At 39.0% G+C, this 26,547-nt stretch overlaps 7 protein-coding genes across 10 annotated transcripts in view; 3 read left to right on the top strand and 4 right to left on the bottom strand.

Annotated features, from left to right (window-relative positions):
* LOC146467449 (coatomer subunit epsilon-like) overlaps nucleotides 1-14,977 on the top strand; it is an 85,425-nt gene extending 70,448 nt beyond the window's left edge. The window contains exons 1-4 of one of the 2 annotated variants that reach the window (XM_085125956.1): nucleotides 12,918-12,954; nucleotides 14,000-14,068; nucleotides 14,176-14,250; nucleotides 14,687-14,977. In XM_085125956.1, coding sequence (XP_084982082.1) covers nucleotides 12,934-12,954; nucleotides 14,000-14,068; nucleotides 14,176-14,250; nucleotides 14,687-14,740 — 219 coding nt within the window. In that variant the 5' untranslated portion in view covers nucleotides 12,918-12,933 and the 3' untranslated portion in view covers nucleotides 14,741-14,977. Of the gene's footprint in view, nucleotides 1-12,917; nucleotides 12,955-13,999; nucleotides 14,069-14,175; nucleotides 14,251-14,686 lie in introns of those variants that run through there. The other variant, XM_085125955.1, reaches the window with a different exon arrangement.
* The window catches only part of LOC146467447 (cyclic GMP-AMP synthase-like receptor 1), a 104,313-nt gene extending 83,946 nt beyond the window's left edge, over nucleotides 1-20,367 (bottom strand). The window contains exons 1-2 of one of the 2 annotated variants that reach the window (XM_085125950.1): nucleotides 20,228-20,367; nucleotides 19,201-19,247 (exon numbers count right to left, since the gene is read on the bottom strand). The gene's annotated coding sequence lies outside the window, so the exon portion shown is untranslated. The remainder of the gene's footprint in view (nucleotides 1-19,200; nucleotides 19,248-20,227) is intronic. The other variant, XM_085125948.1, reaches the window with a different exon arrangement.
* LOC146467452 (uncharacterized) lies at nucleotides 2,063-3,925 on the top strand. The gene is made up of 3 exons (XM_085125954.1): nucleotides 2,063-2,672; nucleotides 2,787-2,912; nucleotides 3,504-3,925. The coding sequence occupies exons 1-2, from the start codon at nucleotides 2,078-2,080 to the stop codon at nucleotides 2,801-2,803; spliced, it is 612 nt and encodes a 203-aa protein (XP_084982080.1). The 5' UTR covers nucleotides 2,063-2,077; the 3' UTR covers nucleotides 2,804-2,912; nucleotides 3,504-3,925.
* Nucleotides 4,713-7,854, top strand: LOC146467451 (uncharacterized). 2 transcript variants are annotated; one of them, XM_085125939.1, is made up of 3 exons: nucleotides 4,713-5,472; nucleotides 6,003-7,022; nucleotides 7,714-7,854. In XM_085125939.1, exons 1-2 carry the CDS (start codon nucleotides 4,750-4,752, stop codon nucleotides 7,020-7,022), a joined length of 1,743 nt encoding a protein of 580 aa, XP_084982065.1. In that variant the 5' UTR covers nucleotides 4,713-4,749; the 3' UTR covers nucleotides 7,714-7,854. The 2 variants fall into 2 exon arrangements, with proteins under 2 accessions (XP_084982065.1, XP_084982064.1); XM_085125938.1 differs by having other exon boundaries at nucleotides 7,711-7,819.
* On the bottom strand, nucleotides 7,666-12,172 carry LOC146467450 (uncharacterized). Its single transcript, XM_085125958.1, has 2 exons — nucleotides 11,523-12,172; nucleotides 7,666-9,321 (listed from the first exon to the last, which is right to left on the bottom strand). The coding sequence occupies exons 1-2, from the start codon at nucleotides 12,026-12,028 to the stop codon at nucleotides 8,163-8,165; spliced, it is 1,665 nt and encodes a 554-aa protein (XP_084982084.1). The 5' UTR covers nucleotides 12,029-12,172; the 3' UTR covers nucleotides 7,666-8,162.
* Nucleotides 16,108-20,338, bottom strand: LOC146467448 (cyclic GMP-AMP synthase-like receptor 1). Its single transcript, XM_085125952.1, has 4 exons — nucleotides 20,228-20,338; nucleotides 19,201-19,254; nucleotides 18,261-18,366; nucleotides 16,108-17,231 (listed from the first exon to the last, which is right to left on the bottom strand). Exons 3-4 carry the CDS (start codon nucleotides 18,355-18,357, stop codon nucleotides 16,156-16,158), a joined length of 1,173 nt encoding a protein of 390 aa, XP_084982078.1. The 5' UTR covers nucleotides 18,358-18,366; nucleotides 19,201-19,254; nucleotides 20,228-20,338; the 3' UTR covers nucleotides 16,108-16,155.
* Nucleotides 20,368-25,127: 4,760 nt separating the features above from the next.
* LOC146467446 (uncharacterized) overlaps nucleotides 25,128-26,547 on the bottom strand; it is a 1,987-nt gene continuing 567 nt past the window's right edge. The window contains exons 1-2 of the mRNA XM_085125915.1: nucleotides 25,468-26,547; nucleotides 25,128-25,249 (exon numbers count right to left, since the gene is read on the bottom strand). The exon at nucleotides 25,468-26,547 is cut by the window's right edge and continues 567 nt beyond it. Of these exons, the coding sequence (XP_084982041.1) occupies nucleotides 25,900-26,463 (564 nt within the window). The 5' untranslated portion in view covers nucleotides 26,464-26,547 and the 3' untranslated portion in view covers nucleotides 25,128-25,249; nucleotides 25,468-25,899. The remainder of the gene's footprint in view (nucleotides 25,250-25,467) is intronic.

Below are 26,547 nucleotides of genomic sequence, written 5' to 3'. Positions count from 1 at the left end.
TAAACCAGGGTGACTTAATTCTGATGCCCTTTGACCTCCCCCATAGAGACACAGGCTGTTGACAATCAATTGCATCAAGCTGACACAAAGCCTGGAGTGTGGCCTAAATGCAGGTGAGTGACTTGCAAGTTTGTGTGAAAAGCAGAGGGGTGGGGAGGGAAGTGTTGTGAGACTCAGTTAGGGTGAACTTTCTGTCTCTGCGTAGGTTAAGTGCAGGTATGTTTTTGAAAATCCAGGTAGATATTAGCAGTCAATTTAAGTAGGCTTGTCCCAAGTTGAGCTGCTACATGCGAGACTTAGTACATTTTGCCTGCAAACTCAATTTTTGCCTTCCAGAGAGCTATTTGCCTGTGATATCTGTGCGAATTTGCAAAAACGTGCCTGCTAGAACTGGGCCTGAAGCTGGGCACCGCCCAGCTTCAGGCCTCTGTGGTTCTCCAAACTTGAGGGGGCTTGCCGTCAAGGACCAGTCTGTGAGCTAGCCCAGGGTGAGGGCTTACTGCTGGGGGGTAGCTCTTGGTTGTGTGTCAAAAGCTCCGGGGTGGGGAGGGGAGGGTATTGTAGCCTTCAGCTTGGTCCAATTTGCTGTTTTTCTTAAACCAGGGTGGCTTAATTCTAATGCCCTTTGACCTCCCCCATAGAGACACAGGCTGTTGACAATCAATTGCATCAAGCTGACACAAAGCCTGGAGTGTGGCCTAAATGCAGGTGAGTGACTTGCAAGTTTGTGTGAAAAGCAGAGGGGTGGGGAGGGAAGTGTGGTGAGACTCAGTTAGGGTGAACTTTCTGTCTCTGCGTAGGTTAAGTGCAGGTATGTTTTTGAAAATCCAGGTAGATATTAGCAGTCAATTTAAGTGGGCTTGTCCCAAGTTAAGCTGCTACATGCGAGACTTAGTACATTTTGCCTGCAAACTCAATTTTTGCCTTCCAGAGAGCTATTTGCCTGTGATATCTGTGCGAATTTGCAAAAACGTGCCTGCTAGAACTGGGCCTGAAGCTGGGCACCGCCCAGCTTCAGGCCTCTGTGGTTCTCCAAACTTGAGGGGGCTTGCCGTCAAGGACCAGTCTGTTAGCTAGCCCAGGGTGAGGGCTTACTGCTGGGGGGTAGCTCTTGGTTGTGTGTCAAAAGCTCCGGGGTGGGGAGGGGAGGGTATTGTAGCCTTCAGCTTGGTCCAATTTGCTGTTTTTCTTAAACCAGGGTGGCTTAATTCTAATGCCCTTTGACCTCCCCCATAGAGACACAGGCTGTTGACAATCAATTGCATCAAGCTGACACAAAGCCTGGAGTGTGGCTTAAATGCAGGTGAGTGACTTGCAAGTTTGTGTGAAAAGCAGAGGGGTGGGGAGGGAAGTGTCGTGAGACTCAGTTAGGGTGAACTTTCTGTCTCTGCGTAGGTTAAGTGCAGGTATGTTTTTGAAAATCCAGGTAGATATATATATATATATATGTTTATATCTTTGAAGGTGTCCGTACTTGAATGACGTCAGACTGTCTGGCGTCGTCTGAAAAAAATTTGCATACATCGGAAAAAATATGCGTGCATGATCAAATTTCAACTGCAATGTTCATCAATATTCACTGGATACAGAACTATCTCTCCAGAATCTTTTCCCTTTCTTTTAGAAATCTTTTTTTGTGAAAGATTGCACTGAAGAAATTACACGTTTTGTGGCCGCGGTAAAATTATTTTCCGTGGGAAATAAATTCATCGAACACGACAGCGCTGCACGCCCGTTGTACATTTCATCGCGTCAGAAATAGATTTTTAACCGCAAACTAGCCTGTGGAAGTACGAAAAGACCATGCTCATCAAAATAGTTGCTATGTTCAGAAACCTTTTAATCTCCTCATTAATCTCGTACCCCGATCTCAGTCGTCGGTTCGGGAACGTCGAAATGTGAGATCTGGTAAAGTTCGATACAACGCCATTTCTGGTTGGTTAATGGAAAAAATTAATGCCTCATTCTAATCTGTTCGGTGATTGGCTCTTTCCTTCATGTTCGGCTGTCGCCTTTCGCGCCCTTTCGTGTCGAGTTGTTTCGCACAGTTCGGAGAAAAACATGGAAGCGTGGGAAAATGGACCCTCCGAGAAAATCATCTATGGATGTTTCAAGTAGTTGTCGTTTGTGCGGAGAGAGATCAGTAAGAAAGTATTATTTCTTCTCTGAAAAGGGAAAATCTGTCCAGTTGAAGAAAATTATCTGGAAGGTTTGTGAAGTCCAAGTGGAAGAAAGTGACGAACTTCCAAGGTTTTGCTGCAGATCGTGTTACGACAAACTATTACGGTTAAACAAAAACAGCGAAGCATTTGCAGAGGTTTGCAGAAAAACACAGAAGGAATTAGAAGCACAAATTAGCAAAAAAAGAACTCGAACCGAGGAGCCTGTAAGTTCTGAAAAACCATGTAAACGAGTTTTCATGAAAACAACGACTACAGCCAAAAAGAGTTTGACATTCATGGACAAACAGCAAGTCTCCAACACGATGGACACTGTCGAGGTGGAAGAAAAGGAGGTAGGCCATGTTTTAATCCTTAAACATAATGTGATTCAATTTTACAAAGGTCTGATCACAATTTCATTATGTTTTTCAGAATTCAAATGGACTCGTGCGAGCATCAAGAATACCAACTCCTGTGAAAGGTTTTATTTTGCGGAAAGACCCAGTGAAGGTATTTAATTATATCACGCCAATTTGAACACAGTATATTTATAACAAGAAAAGGGGTGCAAGCGATTATAGCTTTCAGAAATAAGATAACACTTGATGTTATTATTTTGTACAGACACTACGAGGGAATGAAAACGGGTTGCTTCCTTCAAATGTGACAGCAGCCAACGGTTCAAACTCCAAAATTCCACTACCAGTTAAAGGTTTTTCCGTTGAGAGAACTGGACTTAATAACCCCAAGGTAAATAAGCTTACTAAGTAATGCCTTATATGAGGGCTTAAGTATTTTGCATTTTTAACAACAGAAGTAGATATTTAGCCATTAAATCTGGAAACAGGCTGTGTCTCCTTGAAGCGCAATTGCAACCATGCCCCTCTATTGAGAGTACAAGAGTTGACAGGCATTGCAATTGATTTTTAAGGGACAATTACACTTTTTTTTTTTTTTTTATAAATGGTGATTTGTCTGAAGGAAGAACAAAGCATTTTCAGTCTTATGATTAGTTATATTTCCAAGATGCAAAGGAATTACTCAAAGCAAATATTTTTTTCAGTTTCAGTCCATTTCTGGTGGGCATCTGAAGGGAATAATAGTCTCAATGTGGTAATTTTGAACAAAATTGGGTCATTATTTTTAGGTTTCCATTGATGTAAATCAATTTTTTTTGAAAAACAAAATCCTTTTGTTTTTTATAGCCTTACTAAATGAGTGTGCATAACCAACCTATAAATATAAATACCAGTGGGAATAACAGAGGTAAAGTTCTGTTTGGAAGAAAACTTAATTTAAGGCTCATTGTTTAAAGTATGCAACTATATGTTTATTTTTTAGTTCAAGAAACGTCACTCTTTAACAGAGAATGAATGCAAGACATTATCCATTGCACTTTCATTGAGGGATTCACAGATACTTGCAGACACCATATGGGAGTCATCATTAAGAGACCATTTAAAGAGGAGGTTTCTTCTAGGAGTGGCAGAGCAATGTGAGAATCTGGGAAAAACTAAGAGGGGAGAGAAGCCTTCTGTTTTAAAGGACAAAACATGCAATGCATTGAAAACCTTTTCTTGGTTCAAGATTCTCGAAGAAGGTCAAGAGAAATGTCCTGACATTCTTGATTTCATTGTTGCCATATGTGCACCTTCACATCGGGAGCAACTCAACAAATCAAAGAAGGGAGAAACCAGGGTTCCAGCTATTGGTCTAGCTTATGCATTGATGGTACACCAAGCTAACCAACAACTTAGTCTTGTTCAAAGAATGAACACCCTGATTTTATGTCATGGACATGCAGATAAGATGGTATGTCTCTTTTATAGTGCTTTTTTACCCCACTGGGAGGAACTCTCATTTGTAAGCTATTTTGGTATGTGCTATAGAATAGGGTATGGTTTTGCAGGTTCTCTATTCCTTAAATTGGGAATCTTTTTTACCCCTTTATTGGTATGGTGATCCCAGTGTACTCCTTAAAAGAGGGTTCCCTTGATGCTTAACTTCTATATTACAGAAAAGAAATAACGACCTGATCACACAGTTCTTTCGATTTTCTATCCTTAAATAGACCTCTCAGTAGGGTCAGTGTTTTAAGAACCTTTTACACACCTTTTCTAAATTGACTGGAGTTACCTCATTGATATACAGAGAAGGTCTCGGTAACTGGTACCAAACTTTAAGAGCACACTGGGATAAGTTATTTCCCACAGGAGTCAATAGGGGCCTCAAGAATTGAAGTCCTAATAATAAACACTTATTGAGTAGTCCAAATCAGTTGTAAATTGAAAAACATTTCAACCTAATCTCAAATCCAGATCTTGAGTATAAATATTATATTGTCTACTGTATTTCCAGGGTAATTAAACAAAGAGTTAAAAGATTGCCACAAATCACTTCAACTATGTTGCTAAGTGAGTGTGGTGATGAAAGAGCTAAAAATTCTGATTGTCCAGGATCACAGAACATTAGAAGATGTAACAACAGATGTGTTTTACGCATAACAACTCTGCATATTTCTATTTTCTACATATTTCAGAGTTATGGACGTTTTGAAAAAGAAGGGGTATGCTTGTCACACACTTCCATGATCAATCTACTGGACTTGATGGGAGGGCACTTCCATGACAAGATTGTAGAACTGGTCAAAAAGGGAAGGAAATTCTACACTGTTAATGATAATTTGAACTGCAAAACAACAGTGAAGAATATGAGGGTAGATCACAGAAACAAGCAACACAACTGGTTTGCAAGCATTGTTGTTTTTGACAGGATTGATTTCAGCCACTTGGACAATGTCAGGCCACTTGGTGATATCCAGACCTTTTCAAACGAGAATTACCTCCTCACTCCAGAAGAAGTCAAGAAACTTCAGTCAGATTTCAAAGTTCTTGTGGGGAGAATATTTCTAGAGTTCTTCAAGCAACCTCAATTTGCAGCAGTCAAGAAGTTGGTACCACAGCACATTCTCCACCGGTACACTAAGGAAATGAGCTCAAAGTCAGAGGTGTTTCCACTTCCAGTTCAATTTAAAGATGAGAAAAAATATTCAGATGTGGTAGACATCTTGGCAAGCCATGAAGCCACATTTGAAACCAGTTTTAGAGCTGCTAGTGAAAATGAAGACCTTGAAAGAGAGACCTGCATCCCAGCTGACTTCAACTGTCCATCTGGTGGTGATCAATTGACAAGAGTGCGATTTACTTATGGGCGCAAACTGAGGGCTGGAGCTCACACTTCTAAGGACCGACTGGAACATACTCAGCCTGATGTAATAGAGTTGTTCCATACGAAACAAGCATTCTTAACTGTAAGTCTAAAACCAAAACATAATTTTGTTTATGATGCTTATATCATACAATATGGGTGACAGGAAAACTACTAAGTCTATAGTTGCTATCATATGACTTCAGATACTTCACAAATTCCTTTTCTAGTTGTTCCTGTTATTATACTGTTTAACCATATAAACACATGTACAAAAGAGCAAACTAAGTTCAGGCTCATCAGGCAACACGCCCCAGCTGATTGAATTGCTCCACAAAAGTATGGAACAAAATTGTGTTATCCAGGCCGGGCAAAACAAAAACAAAACAAAGAAACAAAAATTTCTTTGAAATTAACAAAATAGAGTACCTTATATGATAGTAGCTAATCTGTTCTCCAGTGCAGATTTAAACAAATCAAAACCTCTTTTATACAAAACTGGTCTTAAAATATATTTTTTGAAATTAATTGGAAAAACATAAATTTAAGAGCCTGCTTTTAAATTATGGAGTTTAGACTCCACTGAGCAAAATAATTATATAATAATATTATGTTACTAATATTGATTAACAGCTAATAAATGATGTCCTGATGAACCAGAATTCAGCACGTGAAATTGGCACACTGAAGTATTTTAGAGAGCGGATTATGCGCTACAATGTCCCAACAACTGTCAAAAACAACCCTGATGCATATGAGGAGTTCTTTGTCTCAGTTGGAAGGGCCTACTTGGTGGAAGCATTCCTAGAATTCTTTGGTATGGAGAAAACTGAAAGTGAGCCAACAAAAAACTTGCCTGAACAAAATGCAAGTGTGGAGGCAAAGAAGGAACACTTTGACAAAGTGCTTGGAAAATTTGTTGACTACCATGTTTTTCACTTAGGTGTGACAGTTGATGACAAAGTACAGAACTATGGCCTCTCTCTAATTGAACTGTTTGTGTTTCTCACACAGCTGAATGACACAATTCATGAGGGTGATGGGGATAGAAATGTAATTAACTGGAAGTACCTATTGTGGGTTTTCAAAGCCAATAATAACTTGTCAAAGTATGCAATTGAAGGGATGTACTTCCTAACTTTGGTCAAGTGCATGCTGACACATCAAATGTCTGAGCGCGTGATATGGGGAAGAGAGACCAACAAGAAAGGAAAACTTGGAGCCAACATGCCAAATGATTTGGAAATGGAGCATACCATCAAGAGCACAAAAACCCTGATAACATCAATGGGGGCAAACAAAACTGAGAAGGCTGTGCTTCGTAGCTCAATGTCAGTCACTGGGGTCACTGAATCCCTTTATGCTTATGATGAGAGTTCAAATGTCAACCCACCATCAACTGCTCACACTAAAAAAAGTGCTGTCAGAGATGAAAGGATTATGCTGGGGGATCTGAGGTTGCTAAGGCCATTCAAATGCATTCCACTGCATGAGCCTCATCCTTCATTCCCAGGAATGTTAAAGAGTGTCAGAGAGAAAATTAACTTGGGTGAATTTTTTCGGTGGCTTGAAAGGCATAAGAGACAGCTTGCAAGAGGTCTACCTGTAGCTCCTGAAAATGAAGAATCTGAATCGTCTGATGCAGATGATTAAGTGAGTTCAATACAAAGACAAGGGTGAAATTTAGTTAATATTATCATAGAAAGTTGAAAACTTAACTTACTGTACCAGTGCTAACAATTTCATTTAATTTGCTCACTTCTTATGAATATGAAATTGATACAAGATATTGCTTGCAGTTTGTCTATCCCTTACAGTTTATCAATTTTTTTACATTGTGTTGTTCAAAAAAATATATACATACCTACCCACTCTCCCCCTACCCCTGTCCCCTACACAGAAGATTTTTTGGGTTCACCCCCTACACTTTATCATTGTATTTAGTAAATTACTTCTTATGAATATCAAATTGTTACAAGATTGCTTGCAGTTTGTCTATCCCTTACAGTTTATCAATTTTTTTACATTGTGTTGTTCAAAAAAATATATACATACCTACCCACTCTCCCCCTACCCCTGTCCCCTACACAGAAGATTTTTTGGGTTCACCCCCTACACTTTATCATTGTATTTAGTAAATTACTTCTTATGAATATCAAATTGTTACAAGATTGCTTGCAGTTTGTCTATCCCTTACAGTTAATCAATTTTTTTACATTGTGTTGTTCAAAAAAATATATACATACCCACCCTCCCCCTCCCCCTGTCCCCTACACAGAAGATTTTTTGGGTTCACCCCCTACACTTTATCATTGTATTTAGTAAATTAAAATTTTTCCAGTAGCTGACATATCAGAAGATGGTGTCCAAAAAGTGAACAAGTGGCCAAGAGGTGAAGCTTTGGTAACTGCTTTGACAATCTGAGGACAATCTTACAGCAAGGACAGTATCCATACCAGCAAGGCAGAAATGAACTAAGTTGTACAAGCATCCTGGCCTGAAAGGAATATTAATATGTACTAGACAGTCTCCTAGTCAAAGTTCACTTCACTTTATGGAAGAAAAATAGTCTTTTTGCAGAAGCTGGGAAAGGCAAAACTAAAAATATGGTCACTGTGGCAAATATGTGACTGTTTAGTAAGGTATAATGTATTTGGGAAATTAATGGAGGGCTATTAAGTAACCCTCCAATTAATTTTCCCAAACTCACTTTACTTTGTTTAACACAGTTTCAACCAAATTTTTAGTTTTGCCTTTGATATCCCCAGCTGCAAAAAGATTATTTTGATGTACTTAAGGGCATGCCTCTTTGGATGTGACATCAGTTATGACTTGTAAAATCTTTTCAGCATGTTTTTTTCTCCAAACTGGGAGTTTCTTCATTACACTATCAAGAGTACAGAGTCCTCGAAGTGTTGAACACACTTCATCAATTACTTCCATTGTTAGTCCCGAGCACATGCTCAGACACAGATAGTTATCACTGGCCTCGACTTCTTCTTTATATCTTATAAGCTCTAACTTAATTTCTTCAACCTGATTTCCAGAGAGAAGCAAGTTCCTATCAGTGATGCAAATATTTCCAAGGGCCAAAACACCTTTATGCAACTCAACACATTCAGAACACTGACAGTCATTTCGACAGATGTCACAGCAGCTGTGTTTCTCTTGAGCACTAGGAATGCCAAACCCAAAGTGGTTAAGCACAATTTTTCTCCGGCATGTATTTCTGGGGTTTTTACAGTAATCTTTCATAATGGGTTCCATTCCTTCAATATTGGCACCAATATCATTGTTGTTAAAGTAAAGGGTTGATGTGGCAGGTCTCCCATCTCTTCCAGCTCTTCCACTTTCTTGGAAAAAAGTTTCCATAGTCCGGGGAACGCCAAAATGAATCACCCTTTGAACACAAGGAGAATCAACCCCCATTCCAAAGGCCACTGTGGCAAATATTACTCTTTGTGTGCATGATTCTGTCACAATGCTATTTATAATTTCACTTTTCATTTGTTCAGTCTGTGGAGAATGAAACTGAGCAAACAGTCTGTTTTGAGGGATTTGGGAAGCCCCAATAGGGTAGAACTGGTGATCCCCAAGCTTTCTATCCATAAAGGCATACCCAACTCCACACAGTTCTAATGATGAGTATATAATAGTGACAGGCATTTTAACATTGGAGGTGATAAGTTCATCTGCTATGGGCAAAAGGATTTCTTCGAACTGGTCAACATTACTTTGTTTGAGAAACGAGGGCCTTTGCAGTACTTCATAAAAAATGTTAGCCCTGTCAGGATTTGCAGTAACAAGTTTGGGATCTTTCATATTCAAACTTTTTATGATAGTCGCTTGGTACTCCTTTGTTGCTGTTGCTGTCATGGCAACAATCTTAGCTGTGGGGAATACTGAGGAAAGTGTTCCTAGTTTACTGTAATCTTCTCTGAAGTTGTGCCCCCTAGACAAAAATATAAGTAAGAAAATGCTTGCTGTAGTCGAACACTGGAATGCTACTATTCTTACCTTAACAATGAGACAATTTCAATTTGGTAACTAGAATATGGATAACAAGAAAGTTGAATCAAAAAGGGAGTATCAATTAAGTAAGCCTCTTCAATACATGTAGGTTGTTGGAAAGACGAAGCATAAAAGAAGCTGCAATAGTCTATATATGTACATTTTTCATACTGTAGTAGCATTACAGGGAGGTTGCTGAATAACAAATTTCACCACCTCTCCTTGATCCTGCATAGATATTATATTGGGCGAAATTTGATAATGTTCACTACTGGGGTTATGTTCAAGGTTCACTGTTTTGATATTTTTTGTGATGTAAAAACATACCTTTGTGTGGCTGGCTTAATATTAAGATTTATGACTTAATGACATCAGGGGGGCAAACATCAATACAAGAAAATGATTTTTCTCATTGAATTGTTTTCAAGGTTTTTAAAAATGAATTTATCTAGAAATCTCAGCAGTGTTGCTTTGAGCTTTTTGAACATTAATTTAATTCTTTAGTTCCCCACTAGTTTTCTGCAAGTAAGATTTGCCTATCACAATTTGATAATTGTGTTACTTAGGGAAGTTTTAAAGTCATAGAAATTAAAGGGCTTACTGTGAAGGGAGGATACATTGCTGTTTAGTTGCAGAAAATGGTTAACATTTTAGTTGAACACACAGACACTGTAGGCACAGCAACAAATAGTGGGGATATATATTTTTCTATTTATCTTCCATGTTGCTACTTTTATGACCCCAAAATACCTTCACACCTTCCTATTACTTTAATTTTTGATGAACTCAAGAAGGACATCAAGCTCCATCAGAAGGGAGTGAAGCACCAAGATAGCTGCTTTAGAAATTGGGAACCTTGTATTCTTAGTGTACCGTCCTTCATGCATACAAATAATACACTGCTCAGAGTAAAGAAAATGCAGATAATTTACCTTTGTGCGTCAAGAGTCAAACTAGACTTGCCAGTTGTGTATTATGCGGTTCTAAGTTTGGAGTCTGTGGACTCTTACAGTTGTATGTGTGAACATAGAGAACCTTAGTTTTGTCTTGTCGTAAAAGCAGCAGTTGAGGGGGGCATACACTTACATTCTATTGAAAACTTTTCAGGTGTGTTATGTCTCATCACAACCAAATTGCTCGCATTTTAAATTTTATTTTGCAAGTAGCCAATGATGAGTCCCGCAAGATAAGCAGGTGAATAATATTATTCACCTGTATGTAGTTGACATATCTAGCAGGATTAGCATGACAAAAGTGATGGTGTTTCTTTTGGTGAATCCAAATGCACGATTTGCCAAATTGGAGAGCTGAAATCAATACAAAATCCAAAAATGATTTTTAATCTTGGTAACCAGTGACTTGGAAGTACAATATCATTCCAGGCAAGAAAGAAGTTGACAAAATGTGTGATTTATCAAAATTATGAAACTCTCAAATAAAACAAGAAGTAAATTTGTGGCTAATTTCATGACTAATTGGATAGCATATGATAAAAGTAAATCTTGTTATTTGTACATTTTAGCAGTTTTTGACACTGCGCTAGTGCTAAAATGCAGATATTGATCACATTGTGTAAAAAACAATATTCACAAAGTAAGCTCCAGCTGGAAATACCACTGTCTAAAGGGATTACTGTCAAAACCATCGCAGAAGGAACAACAGAGATAAAAAAATCTGAAGATTTAGAATCAAATCCAGTGAATCTTTTTTGATAAGCATTCAGATTTGAAATCCTTATTTGAATTTATTAAAAGGAATGCAACAACTATTTGGAATCACCAAAGGAAACATACCCTAAAAACACACTGCATCAAGAGGTCTGAGTAAGAGACTTACTTGTAGCTGAATTCTTAACGTCGGACATAATTGGGTGTTTACCATTTTTATACACAAAACCATCAGGTTCAGGCAAAAACCTTAAATAATTAAATTCAGCCGTGTGGGGGAACAAAGGGTAGCTTAACTGGCAGCTCATAATTTCTGAATCTTTCGACATGAAATGACATATTGAATCATTTGGCTTTCCAAGTCGAGTTTTAGATTTCTGTGCCTAAATGGTAAGCACCTATTGAGCTTAAACTTAACAGCAAGATGCATAATCAGTAAAAAAAAAAAAAGTATAGAGAATCAAAACTACTTTACCACTCAATGATGCAGTGTGCCTCATCTACCACAATGGCCACAACGTTTTCCTGGTATAGCTTCGATAAAAATAGCTCCCTGCACTGCCTGTTGCTCACTGCTACTTCGGGGTGGACAAAAATAATATGAAATTTTCCTTCTTTTAGGACTGACTGCAAACTTTCTTCAATACAACCATCTACCTCACTCCCGCAAAGACGCAAGCTGGTACAACTTATTCCGATTGAGTTAAGTTTATTTAGTTGATCGTCGATGATAGCGTTGAGTGGAGATACCACAATTACAATTGAATTGTTCTCAGCACATTTTTCATCGGCCAGATGATCACAAAGGGAAGGAAGCAACTGATAAATTAGCGATTTACCGTAGCCAGTGGGAAGAACAATTAAACAATCCCGCTTGTTGACTGCAATCGCTTCCAGTGCTTCTTTTTGTTTTGATTTAAGTCGTAAGTTTACTTGTCCTCTAGACCTTAGAACGGCGCGAAGAGCACCCTCGAAATCCATTTTACCACACAATAACAATCACAATTTCGAGCAGTCGGTCATACTGCACGGTGGACAAAGGACGATGGGTAGGCCCGTATTCCGGGCCTCAAATCGAACTTTACCAGATCTCCCCTCCGCCTGACCGTGGGAGATCTGGGTACGAGATTATCTCCTCATTTGATGCTACAACACGAAAGAGGGCTTTCCACCCAGCCCCAGCTTCGCGAGGTTTTGCGATTCACGTATTTCTAGTTATTATTATTGTTATTATCATCATCATCATCATCATCATCATCATCATCATCATTATTATTATTATTATTATTATTATTATTATTATTATTATTATTATTATTATTATTATTATTATTGTTATTCATTTATTTTTGTGTGCTTTTTTAGGTGAGCGGAAGTAAGCACGAGGCTATTGCGGAACTCGAGTGACGCACAAAGGGAGGGGGACAAAAAATTTTTTGCGCCTTTCTCGTCGCGCCTCGTTCGCACTCCACGCTCGCTTCGCGCTTGCCTCCACACACACATACACACACACACACACACACACACACACCCAAAATAATGCCTGTTCTGCAACCTATAGTGGAAGTCAGGCTAAAACGTTAAATTAATTTCCGCGTGGTATCTCTGCAACGTAATTTATAAAGTGCCGTTCAGTTACCTGCACGTGCCAGCAAAAGCCTTGCTTCTGTGTCCAGAAAAGAATCCCACACTTTATAACTTTTAAGGTGTGCCTTTCTATCGTGACGCAATGATAATTTGCCGGATTGTCTGAGCTTGCTCAGCTTGGACCACAAATTCCGCCAACAACTTCAGGGTAACCACAATGGATGGCCCATGTCTAAGGTCCGCGTATATTGCGTGACAGTTGTGTCATGCGAGGTATTTCGGCGACGTCAAAAGGTTCAATGGTCGTTTGGCGGCTAGAGGTAAACTCGTCTTTTCTTCTTGTGAAAAGGGTTTTTAAGGTACAATAAGCCATATAATCAGTTAAAGTAACGACTAACCTTGTTTGTGATTTAATTTGTTTTGTAAAGTTAACGTAAATAAAAATATTCTATGTGGAAATCAAAACGAACTAATTTATATGCAAATTTGTCGATGTTGTAGCCCTAAACCAAATTACGTGTTCGTAACTAAAATTATATTTACTAACGTTAAACCTGTCCTAATTCTAGCGATTGACTTTATTGAACATTGTGCTATGAAAGAATACCCAGAGTTTTGAATTGTTTGTTGGAAAAATCAAAATTAGCGAGTGTGATGTGAAAATTGCTTGCCCTCCTTTGAAGGTCAAAAGGTCAACTTTTGATGATAAATAGCATGTTCAAATAGCGCTCCAAAAATTTATCGTTTCATTTACCCAAAAATTTTATTTCATCAAATCGTACACGAAACATTGCTTATTCCGATGAATATAGTCTTGGTTGACAAAGCCATGTACCAGGATGCTTTTTTTGCGGTTGAAGTTTTCATTATTATGGCATGCTGTAATTCCGCTAGAAACGGTTAATTTTTAAAATTTGGCCAAATATTCTGGATCACATTGAATGTACATTTGACAGCGTGAAAGTGTGAGGGATTTAGTTTACTTATGTTCAATTGCTTCGATTTTTATGTTACTCCTTCGTAATTTCAAGACGAGCGGCCCATACAAGTGACACTTTTAAGTCGGTTTTACCCGCTCACAGGCCACCAAAATGAAAAAGTCACTTTGAAGGTAAAACAATTATCGAAACAAACTGAAACATGTCTTTCTACAAATGGTTTTAGTAGTCCTTTATTATGACAAAGTTTGGCGATTTTCGATTTTTCTATCTTGCATGGTCGTAGGTGAAAGTTCCTGGGGAGCGCTCTTAAATTTTGGATTCGCTTATCCAGTTTTGGACTAAGGAAACACAGTTGTAAACGTGTATTTGTTCATTCTTGTTTCTTTGCATTCCTTAACTCTTATCACTCTGATTTTCTTGGCAGGATAGCAGTAATCCTGAGACTCTAGTTAACATGGTAGTTTTGTCACAGCATCTGGGAAAACCACCAGAGGTAACTGAACTATGTGAACTTAATATTGAGTGGATTGCAAGTAATTGTGTCCTCCAGGATGTCCTGGTTAAGTAATGACTTTACTAATTACCATTTGTTTCGATCAGGTTTCAACACGATATATTTCACAGTTAAAAGACGGACACCCAAATCACCCTTTTACAAAAGACTTTCAAGCAAAGGTATTCTATGTTTATCTTTTGTGCAGTTTGATGATTATACGAAAAATGATATTTAGGAAAGAATAGTAAAATTATTGCCTTTATGCTTCATAGTGACCAAACAAAAAATTCTAGGCTACAGAGAGGCTCTTGGTAAGCTTATTCAGTTATTCAGGTCATTAAAAATGATTCCACAAGCACGTGTTGAATATTAAACAATTGTCCTGCGAAATCACGTAGAATTTCGCCTGATTCGTAGCCGACGAGCCCGTCCGTTGACCGGGTATGCTACACAAAAACAAAAAAATGACGTCCATATTGAACAGCTCACCGCGGACCAAAAAAAATGTAACAATGTAGGAATGTAAAAATGTAATGTAACGATGAAGTGAAATGATGAGCTCAAGCTTGTGGTAAGTTTATCCGTTCTAAAAGACTTTTCTTTGTTTTTCGCCAGGAAAAAGATTTTGATCAGCTTGCCAGTCAGTATGCAGTCAGTGTACGGTCTTGAAGATGAATAAGTCTAATTGGTGAAACGTCGTGTATTTGTAAACAAATAGATGAAAACTCCAAAAGTAAAACATTTAGTTACAATGTACATGTGGAATATCTTATCAATCATTTGTAGATGTCTTCATCTTTTACGTGTCATGTAAACCGTGGTTCCTTAGCATAAAAGTTTTTTTTTTCAGTGAACGACAAGGGCGTTCATAATTTTGTCACAACCATTAAAATCTGTCACATTGTATGACCCATAAATGTTATGCTCTCAAAACTAAAACACGCTAACTTTCAAGTGTAGCAAACTTTGTGAAAGATTGTGTTCTTGACGAACTGAGCCAAGCCGTTTCAACAATCGGCTTAGCCATTCGTTTGGTGTGCAGTGGAATAGCTATATTCCTTGATCTCCAGTGAATCAGCCGATCGATCGCATTCAAAAGCCGACTCCTGAGGAATCAAAATTAATGTTTATAATAATAGGGCATACAGAGGTGCCCCTGTTGAATAACTAAATATTGTACAGCTGGTATACGAGTAACAATTGCTTTAGAAGGGGACTGCAAAGGCAACAGAATAGAGAAAACGTTCGAAAAGATCTTTGCGGGAACAATAGGTGGTTCAATTGAAGCATGCAACTACAAAAGTGTAGTGCCACTCTAGTGCAGGAAAACACACCTGCAACCAGTGCCACTCTGGCCACAAAAATGTCAATTATTGTACCTATATAATAGCCCTTTTCACGGTTAACTCTGCTCATTTGAATTACAATGAAATCTAGCATGTATGTGAGGCAATTTCGGGCTTTTTTGTCGTTTTAGCCCGAAATTGCCTCGCATCTACGTTGGATAACATTGTAAGGCAAATGAGAAACATTAACCGTGAAAAGGGCTATTGAAGGAATCCAACCAAGATTATTATGGTATTGGTGGATTGCGTTGGCGCTATGTTGGTAGTAAAAACAAAATAAAATTTAGTTTGCATAAAAATGGAAGTGAAATCCCAGAGGAGAAAAATCTTGTTCCATACCACCAACATGGCAGCCATGACGTAACGTGCAATCAACCCAGTAGAAAACTTACGACCAGTAGTAATGTTTTGCTGGGGAATTTGCAACCAATGCAATTGTGTTACCCTCAATGCGGTGCAGTCCTTGCCATTCTGGTGGTAGAAAACATGCAAAATTTACCAGTGTTAATTTGTCACAGGCAATGGAAAACATCCAACCAATGTCACGCTAGCGTTGGATGACATGAATCAGTTACATGCCATTTCAATAAAACATGTACGCTGGTATTTCGGTGCATGCATTGGAAAGCATGTAGCTGCTGGTATGTTGCGAAAAGGTGTGTCAAGACTATCAAAGACATCACAAAATGCTATTTGCTTTAAAGATTTTATTTAGACCCAGAAGAATAAATGAAATATTCAAACTGAGAGTTTAATTTGGCCCTCTCGCCTTGAAAGGAGTGCATCAGGATCGAGTCGAAGTGTCTTCAAGAAGTCTTTCACGCCCGCTGTGGCCAAATCGATGTGATCGATCTTGTCAGCGAAAAGATTTTCTGCGGGAATGAAAAAGTTTGGAAGAATTCTTGTGTGCAGATGCTTCAGAAGCCTGTCGATAAACTCCTTGAAACGCGGAACCAGCATCCCTTGTGCCCAGTCTTCTGGCCGTTTTCTCTCGTCATTCAGATGGAGTAGGAGGGTCTTTAAGTGGTATGTAGCCAGTGGGTACCACCCATCCCTGGTTTTCGCCTTGAAGTATTTCGTCAGTTGGAGAACCTTTCTTCTGCAACCTCTATCGCCATCCATGTTTTTTATCATTTGCGTGTCGACTTGAGCGGTGGAAATTTGCCAAAATGCTGTGTTTGGGGATGGCTCCTTTTTGACTCTGGGCACAAGCTCAATGTTAGCGTTGGTGCCTATGGGGCGAGGGTTAGCGATTGGCTTGGGAGGCCACTCTGTGAGCTCAAGGGCAATAGTCAAGTCAATGCTTATGTAGCCAAATTCTGGCCACCGTATTTCAAAGGTGACAGCAGGCCCTCCTTCGTGAGGTCCTTTCTTGATCTCATTCTTCATTCCCAAGTCAATGATGGCTTTCTCCACCAGATCACGCAAATGACCTCTGACTTTGCTGGCATCGAGATGTTTGGTTCCCGGTATCTTAAATTTCTCCAGACAGGTTTTCAATACTGGCACTGCGTAAGCACGGCCGGCTGGCGTGTTTCCATCCGCCATAAGAGAGATCTTGCCGGTCCAGGAGTCATTTACCAATCCAAAATCGAACTCGTCAGGGTTGCCTATTTTCAGGCCCTCGTAGGTGGAGCCTTTCAATATGACTCTAAAATCGTAGCATTTGTCTTTGTCGTAGGTGGCCACCTTTGCCAAGATGTATGCAATTTTTTTGTACACTTCCTTTTTAACTTTGATTTTCTCTTCCACGTTGACTTGTAATTCTTTATAAACCTTGTTGTTTAGGAAGTCCTTAAATTGCGCGTCACTTCCTGATCAAATTAAAGAGAAGTTAAGTCAGAATCAGTAATTATTAATGAATCTATTCTGTCAAGGACACTGCCTCGTAAATGCAGTTTTGAAAGTTTCTTGTGGAAGGTTATTACAATCTGTTTTTGGATCTACAGTAGAAGCGTACAGATGCAGAATTTGCCCAATTATGCACCTTTAAGGGATGTGTCCCCGGCGGGGTGGTTAATCTCTATCTTTGATTTTAGCTGTTTTCACTTTCATGCCTGGTCGGGTGGGTGATCGAGACTGATAGCGGCTGGCAGTCGCGCATTTACATGCTGACGTCCGATCTCAACCCCACAGAAGAATTGTAAACCGCCATGAGTCTATGTGATATGTGCGGTATTTTTCTGTAACATTTTTGTGTTATTTCAAGAACAATTGCTAGGAATAATTCTCTGGAAGCAATGAGTGCCTTTTTGTCAACGTTGGATTTAATCAAATTTCTGTCGCAAGCTGGTAAAGTGGTTATATACTACAGCTCTACAGCGTAAAGCAAGCATAGAACCCCCTCTCCCCCTGTTTTTGTCCGTATTATTCAGTCTCTACCTGCAAAACGAGTAATTGTAATGAGAAAGCTAGTTACGTCTCAAAAATATTCCATTACCGGTTCGTTTCTCGGTTTACAAACCAGAGAAAGGGTGAATGACGTTGGAAGCCATTTACGGTCTTTCATTGGACAAAATACGTCACCTTGGTAAAAATCGTAAGTCAGTCGTCACAGAATACTTGTCGTCCGATTCAATATCAGTGGCCTGTTTTGGTTCACGTTTTAATGCAATCGGGTAATTTACTAAAGTGATGATAAAAATACCAATTATAATTGGTCATTGGTCATAATTGGTGAACCAGCTATTTCGTGGAATAATTGTTGAATATTTTACAGTTGCCATCGTCGCTTCTCTTCTTGGCCAGCTGACTATATTTCGTTCGATAAACAAGTCACCTGAAGGGTATTATTTACAAATAATTAACCAACAAACTAAAGATTTTACGTCTAAATAGCATACCTGGAAAGACAACTTCACTGCGTCCATTGGTGCCAGCAGGGACCAATGTTACGGCACATAAAACCACGAAGGAAAGAGCCTTCAAAACCAACACCATTTCCAGCTTCTGGAAACAACAAGAAAAGAGTGGTTATGGGGGTAAGGCATTAATTAACAGTCATAATGACATTCTCGATCTAAATCGAAAGCTCGTAGCTCTTTTCATACTTCTTTTCGCGTTCTCTCGAGTCAAACTTCAAGAGTATGTTTGATGCTTTCAAAGGATATTTTTCTTTGTTTTTATCCAAATAACGGGATTGACATATTAAAACCGTTACAGCGGCCGTGTGCAATGGTGTTAGCTTCAAAATGTTGAACGAAATGGAATTTTTTTCCTTACATTTATTAACAGAGCCAAATGGAGTTAACATTGTCTTAATTAAGTTCTGGTATATAGGTATACATTGATTTCTCCTTGTACATAGTTCTTATTCTTTGTTTATATATTTCGTGTTTGTAAAATTTTAAATGTTGTGTATAGTAGGTCCACATCCGTCCCTCGCCTGCCAATCCCCTAAATGACCTACTTATCAAATAAAGTTCACTTACTCACTCACTCACTCACTCACTCACTCACTCACTCACTCACTCACTCACTCACTCACTCACTCACTCACTTTCTGTGATACTTAAATCTTGTCGCTAGTAATTTGCCTTTTGTTTTAAACAACGATCATTTGTGGGATTCAAGAACACCATTAGTGGAGAAATTAATCACTTGAAAGCACACTTCCCAGAACGCTTTTTTCCTTAGATTGGACCGAATGGTAAAAGGAAACTGCCTATCTCATTCTTACTATAGCGTGTGCAAGGGCGGTTTAAATAATCCTAACACTCGTTTGTTTTGTTTTAAAATTAATGCTTAGCAGTTGTAAAGGAATTAAACTAAGTAAAACCTTACCTTTTCTTGCCAATATTTTGTCTGTCTTTGGAAATATCGCCTTGTCTCTGTGGGCTGAATAGATAAATCAATTATTTCTTTAGTCTGAACAATGACTAGTCCACGTAATGACCTGCCAGTCCACACGAGGGGGTAATCTATCAGTATCTACTCAAAATCTTGAATCAGCCAATACTATTGCTGTTCGTTTCTCGGATCTTTGAGCAGTCAGGTATCGTATTGTGGGTTCACAACGCTCGAGTACTACACTTTAAAACTCTGTCAAGCAGAAAATAGACAAAGAGCAAAATAAAAAAAGTAAAAAGTCATGATCAAAAGAAAATGACGGTAAAGAAAGATGATCAGAACACCGGTGTCGCGAAAAAGGTATAAGTTTTTAAAAACTCTTGAACTCAAACAGAAAATATCAGAAGTTCAAGTTTAATGGTTTTTAACGATATTTTTCGCTATTTTTGTCCAAGAAACGGGATGGACATATATGATTTTCGTTAGAGACGCCGTAAGATTTATCCCTGTGGGTGTGTTTCAACTGGTGCAAAGTGGAAGGACAAAACTAGTGTACTTTGCTAACGAAAGCGCCTACTATTTTATAAGTACAAAACGAGCTTTTCTAACTTGCCATGCAGTGTACATAAAAGCAGTAATAATTTTTTTCTTTGTGGTGACATTCGCTCCAAAATGTTTAACGAAGTGGAAATCTGCTTTGCCTTTTATTCATTGGCAGGGCCAAATTGAGTTAACATCGTGGTCATTATATCTTGTCGCTAGAAATTTGCGTTTTTGCTTGTGGGATACAAGAAAACCCATTAGTGGAGAAATAAATCAATGAAAAACGCACATCCCAGAACACTTTCTTTGCATTTGTCAATTACGCTGAATCGAATGGAGAAATGAAAGTGCGTTTCCCATTATCCCATTCTTATTACAGCGTTTACTAGCGCGGTTAAAATAGTCCCGTCACTCGTTTGTTTTGTTTTCTTATTGATACTAAGCAGTTGTAAAGGAATTAAGCTGAGTAAAACCTTACCGTTTCTTGCCAATGTTTTGTCTGTCTCTGGAAATTTCGCTTTGTCTCTGCGGGCTGAATAGATAAATCAATTATTTCTCTAGTCTGAACAATGAGTCTCCACGCAATGACCTGCCAGTCCACACGAGGGGGTATTCTGTCAGTATCTACTCCAAATCTTGAATCAGCCAATACTATTGCTGTTCGGATTTGCGGAACTTTGAGCAGTCAGGTATCGTATTGTGGGCTCACAACGCTTGAGAGCTACGCTTTAAAACTCTGTCAAGCAGAAAATAGACTAAGAGCAAAATAAAAAAAGTAAAAGGTCATGATAAAAAGAAAATGAATTGATAAAAAGAGATGATGAGAACACCGGTGTCGCGAAAAAAGTATAACTTTGTAAAAACTCTTGAAATCAAACCGAAAATATCCGAAGTTTAAGTTTAATGGTTTTAAACGATATTTTTCTTTATTTTTATTCAAGAAACGGGATAGACATATATGATTTTCGTTAGAGAGGCCGTAAGATTTATCCCTGTGGGTGTATTTCAACTGGGCCGGTGCAAAGTGGAGGGACAAAACTAGTGTACTTTGCTAACCAAAGCGCCTACTCTTTTATAAGTACAAAACGAAATATTTTAACTTGCCATGCAGTGTACATGAAAGCAATAGTAATTTTTTTCTTTGTAATGACATTCGTTCCAAAATGTTTAACGAAGTGGAAGTCTGTTTTGCCTTTTATTCATTGGCAGGGCCAAATTGAGTTAACATTAGGGTGATTATATCTTGTCGCTATAAATTTGCTTTTTAGTTTGTGGGATTCAAGAAAACCCACTGTTTAATAAATAAATCAATGAAAAACGCACATCCCAGAACACTTTCTTTGCATTTGTCAATTACGCTGAATCAAATGGAAAAATGAAAGCGATATCCCATTCTTATTACATCGTTCACTAGCGCGGTTTAAATAATCCCGCCTCTAGCTCGTTTGTTTTGTTTTTTTAATTGATGCTAAGCAGTTGTAAAGGAACTTTTAAAAACTAAGTAAAACCTTACCGTTTCTTCCAAAGTTTTTGTCTGTCTCTGAAAATATCGCCTTGTCTCTGTGGGCTGGAGGGTAAATTAATTATTTCTCTAGTCTGAACAATGGCTAGTCCACGCAATGACCTGCCAGTCCACACGAGGGGGTATTCTGTCAGTATCTACTCAAAATCTTGAATCAACCAATACTATTGCCGTTCGGACCTCGGATCTTTGAGCAGTCAGGTATTATATAGTTTGTTCAATACACACGAGTACTACACTTTAAAAATCTCTGAAGCCGAAAACGGGCTAAGAGCAAAATAATACAAAAAAAGTAAAATACAAAGTCTAAAAAGTAGAAAGATGATCAGGGCAGCGGGGTCGTGAAAAAGATTTGTCTTAAAAACTCTTGAAATCAAACAGAAAGTATCCGAAGAGTAAGTTTATATGATTTAATACTCAGAATAAAACAAATAAGGATTATAGAAGCTGCGAGGTTAAGCGTTCCTGTATTGACATCACAGCCCTACTATCCCCAGTCTCCCTCCTTGTGCAGTATCATATCAAAGCATCAAATTTCAGTTCCGGTTGGGTACGACTCAAATAGACGATGAGAAGTCCAAAGACTACTGCAAAGCTGACACAACGTAATATATTTTAAAACAATATTTCGGCTGGCCAAACCAGCCTTCTTCAGTAACATATAAACCTGAAGAAGGCTGGTTTGGCCAGCCGAAATATTGTTTTAAAATATATAACGTTGTGTCAGCTTTGCAATATTCTTTGGACTTTTCATCGTCTATTTTTCAAGTTTGGCTGATTAGATCTCCTGTGAGATCTAACGTACAAGCAAGCAGGATCTTCGTTCACGGCTTTTGCAGTTTTTAAAATTTTCATACGACTCAAACGCCGGGAAGAAAATTTGATAACGAATTATTATTTCGATTTTTTATACGAGGACAACGTTAACATTTGATCAAGCAAATAAAGAAATCTGTCATACAGATTTTAAGTTGTTAAGACGGAGAGGATTAAAAAGTGAAGCAATGTTCCCTGTATTTACAGGATTGATACAAAAACGTGCAAGGATAGGTCTTCTTAACGTACTGTTCCTCATATGAAGGCCACCTATCCGAGCACCTCTTGTGCCTGTTCCAGAGGCGGACAGATTTCTGGCTCTCATCGGTTCAAATCCGTACCAGAACAGTGTGAGCACCTCGATGGTTTTTAGACTTAGTGTGTCGTTTTAAGGCGGCAGATTTTGTTACAGGTCCCACACATTACCTATGTAAACGCTGCACCGGTTAAAAATTTACAGGGTTCCGAACTATACAAAAATTACACAAATTTGAACTATGGTTGGTGCAGTTTGGATCTGTCGCAAATTGAATCACCTATTTTTGGTTTCACTATGGATGGTCAAAAAACGTATTTGTTTCTATGGAATCCTTAAAAGAACGGTTGACGGTTGTTAACAATAACCTTTAATAGTAGTGCAAAAAAACTAGTATTAAGGACGGTGCCTACTAATACCGAAGTATTTTTGCGCAGTTTATGACTATGCGGGAAAAGCAGATCTTAGCAAGGGCTACTGGAATCCAAAAAGAAAATTGTGGGTAACCACGCATTTTTCAGAGATAACTAAGCAATAATATCTCGAAAAAGCGCAAAAAAATTTAAGGCAATGTATGGGATTTTTTCCTAACTTGAAGCTTAATTATCTCTGAAAAATGCATGGTTACCCCCAATTTTCTTTTGAAATACCAAAAACATTTGCTAAGTTCTGTTTTCTCCGTATAGTTTTAAACCGCGCAAAAATATTCATCGCGCAGAATGCCTATTGTTTTGTGGACATTTACTTACTGTACGGCAAAAATTATAGATCTGTAATATTAGCGGTGAAGCGTAAACTGAGTGACTCTCATTGGTCCAAATCTGCGCGCGCCGTGCTCTGCAGGGAATAACGCTTAGCTCATCAACTTGTCAGGGCGGAGCTTAAGACAAAGGCCACATAAGCTATTGTTCATTCTATTGTTTCCTAATGTTGCACCTTCGCAGCATGGCTGAATAAGTGCGCAATTATTTGAATGACTGATTGGCCTGCTTTATACTATTTGTGAATAGGACAAGTCTTACCCTCCGCCAAACCCACGGCAACAAATGTGGCGCCTTCGCAGGCATTCGAGCCTACGAAAACTTAAATGTCGATTTTCAAATAAAGTGAATATACTTGTCGGGCCTGAATCTAGAGTAGCTTATGCTCGAAAAAACTCGTACACGCGTGCATTTTTTTCTTTGCGAAAAAAAGAAAAGCTTTAACTAGAACATTTTGCTAAAAAACGTAAAAAAGCTACAAGCTATGGCACCGCGTTTAACAACAACATGACTTTGCTCGGGTATGCAAATTTGGGTAGTCGGGTCTACATGCAACGCTATTGGCGCTTTTCGATCCTGCGGCTTTGCTTTGTTCCATGATTTGTCAATTTAAAGTTCGCCGTAAGCTACAGATAAAGTATAAACAGTTTGAGCTGAGAGTGAAAAACGAAAAGACCATGGCAAAACGTTCTCGCCCGCCTCAAGGATTTTATAAGTCCATCGAGACGCCTTCGATTCCCCGTGGTCGTAAAGTGTGTGAAAGAAAACCTGAAGTTCTTGGCACCTACGAAGCTGAGCGTATCATGGCCAAAAAATTTCTTAACGGGAGACCTTTCTACATGGTTAAATGGCATGGATACTGTGCCAGCCAAAACACCTGGGAGCCGAAAGATCACCTGCCGGCAGACTTAGTAGAAGCCTTCGAGAACCCCGATCCTGATCCAGTTCGTGTAGAAGAGGCATGAGAAAGGATCGGTGTCGTATTTGAAAGAGGAATGAAAGTTCCTCTACAATACGAAGAATCAATCGAAATAAGACACGACGTGGTGCGTTTCCTGTTTCCCAGCCTGCCAGCCGATTTCAGAGCTACGCCGATAAACATCCAAGATCAGGACCTTCAGAGAGCCGGACTCGCAGCCTACACAGAGCGCACTATCAACGCCAATGGAAGCCGATGCCGTGTAATTCAGGTGACTTTCCGTCTGTTGCTGTCGAAGTCTCCTGCGTTCTATCAACATGGACAGAAGGTATCCCGTCCGATCGAGCGTCTGCGCATTGTATTCAGAAAGAGCTACCATGCAGTTTCTTAATGAAGAAAAGTGAACAAAAACAACGGCTTCTTTAGAAGCCACCAAACATAAAAAAGGTTAATACCAACAGATACCACGCTCAGATGTTACAAAACACTGATTTTTATCAATTCGTTTGATAAACACGCCATTTGCGTTTCCCTTCTTTCCCCCACTCCGTCCATGTGAATCTAACTCCCTATCCAGTGTGAAGAAACAACTCAAACTCAGTTGACGAGAAACTAACCCTCCCCTCCTCCCCAAGGCGTTTCTCGTTTTAGTCGAAATGTCTGGCTAGCGTTCTTGCTGACTTAGCCATGCGCGTTCAGTGTCAAAATGGCGTCAACAGTCGCGTCAACATTGAAATGGCGTGGGTACCCGGGTTTCATTTAGCTTATACATCTTGGAAATTTTCGACAATGTAAAAGTAACTGAACGGGAAAATAATTGAAAAGCCAATTAGGTAAGTAACCAATGTCTTATTTTACCAAGTAACCTGATGTAATCGTCCTGTCCTGCCAACTACGTCCAACTTTGTTGTGTAGTCAAACAACCAATAATTTCTTGTTTCAAAACAGATTTGCTGTACTCTGAAGTCAAACAACATAATAATTTCTTGTTTCAAAACAGATTTGCTGTACTCTGAAGTCAAACGACCAATAATTTCTTGTTTCAAAACAGATTTGCTGAACTCTGAAGTCAAACAACCAATAATTTCTTGTTTCTAAACAGATTTGCTGTGTAAGTTCATGGTAGGCTTCCCATGAAATGGAGAACTTATCCATTATATATAGTATCCCCCTGATTTTTTCCTTCTCTGCTGTTGGTAGCTTTTCATATGCATCCTTCTTCTTATCTATGAGGGAATAGAAATGATAAGGATATGCTCACAGTTTTCAAAATGAGGTCTTGCATTAAATTTTCCAGGAAAAAATACTTATTATCATTGTAATAAATATGGTGGTAGTAGAGCCAGTGAGAATGCAAACATCATGTGAAACATTGCTATGATGCATGTAAACCTGACAAGACTAGTCACGTATGTTAAAGTGGAGAAAAGAAGAAAATCCTTACCTCTACAACTCTCATTTCTCTTTGAAAGATCGTCAATCTGATCTTCATTTGCCGGTTGACAAACAACGTTTTCTTTTTCAGGTCCATCTGTCGAGCATATAAAAGAGGACAGTCAATACTCTCTCAGACGAATTACCCCAGTAGAGCGGTTTTAAGTCTAGTCACCTGTTAGGGATTCATCCAAGTTTATTTCATGGTGCTGACCACTACTGTCTCGAACCAGTAACGATTCTGGCAGAAGTCCATATGTTTCTGCAAACCATAAGGCGTCTTGGGCTTTTTTTCTACGATGAAATCATAGTAATAAGTTGTTTAGTGTTGGTACTATACACGGTACTCATAGTATGGCTTAGTGATGTATCCATGGAAACAATATATCATTTGTTACGATATGCCTAGTTTGAGTTAATTATTCTGCGGGAATATGTAAACTTACTGAATTTGTGTTAGGTGCCTTTTCTGTTGTTTCTTGCCTACTTCGGCAAAACCTTTTCCCGTGTGGGCAAGGTTCTTCCGCATCTCCTGGTACAGATCGGCTGCCTTTTCTTCCGAAGACGCACCATTTTCCTGCCTCAGTTGCGCCACAACATCAACAGGTGTCTTTTCGATCTCTTCTGGTTTGATCGACAACGTTATCCACGTCTTCTCCTTTATTTCTCTCCTTTTTCTGCCATCGGTCGTTGAGTCGATCTTTTTGCGGAATCGGTGGATGCTTTCGCCCAGTGCGTGGCCCACGCGCTGGCGACCAGATTCCTCTAATTTGTAGTCGAAGGGAAGGATGCTTAATTGTATCAGGTCGAACAAAATGGCCGGTTTCCCGCAAACGTCCCTCCATTTCCATATACCTTCTCCGTTCAGTTGAAAATCGTAAGTAGCGTTGGTAACATTAACGTATGGCGGCACGATGTGAAATAACAACGGATGGATCGGGTTTTCGAAGAGCTCTGAAAAGAGCTCCCGATCACTATTGTATGTGTTGGTCGCGCGCGCCGTCATCTTTGTGTTGACCGTAGATCGTGAGTAAAACAGTTGATGCTTATGGCAATTTTAAAATTAGCGGTAGTTAAGAATATTTTTTTC

This window comes from Pavona decussata, unplaced genomic scaffold, assembly GCF_977016875.1.
Source record: "Pavona decussata unplaced genomic scaffold, jaPavDecu1.1 SCAFFOLD_136, whole genome shotgun sequence".
Lineage (NCBI taxonomy): Eukaryota > Metazoa > Cnidaria > Anthozoa > Scleractinia > Agariciidae > Pavona > Pavona decussata.
Note: the sequence above shows the minus strand (reverse complement) of the source record. Positions and strands in the feature narration are given on the sequence as shown.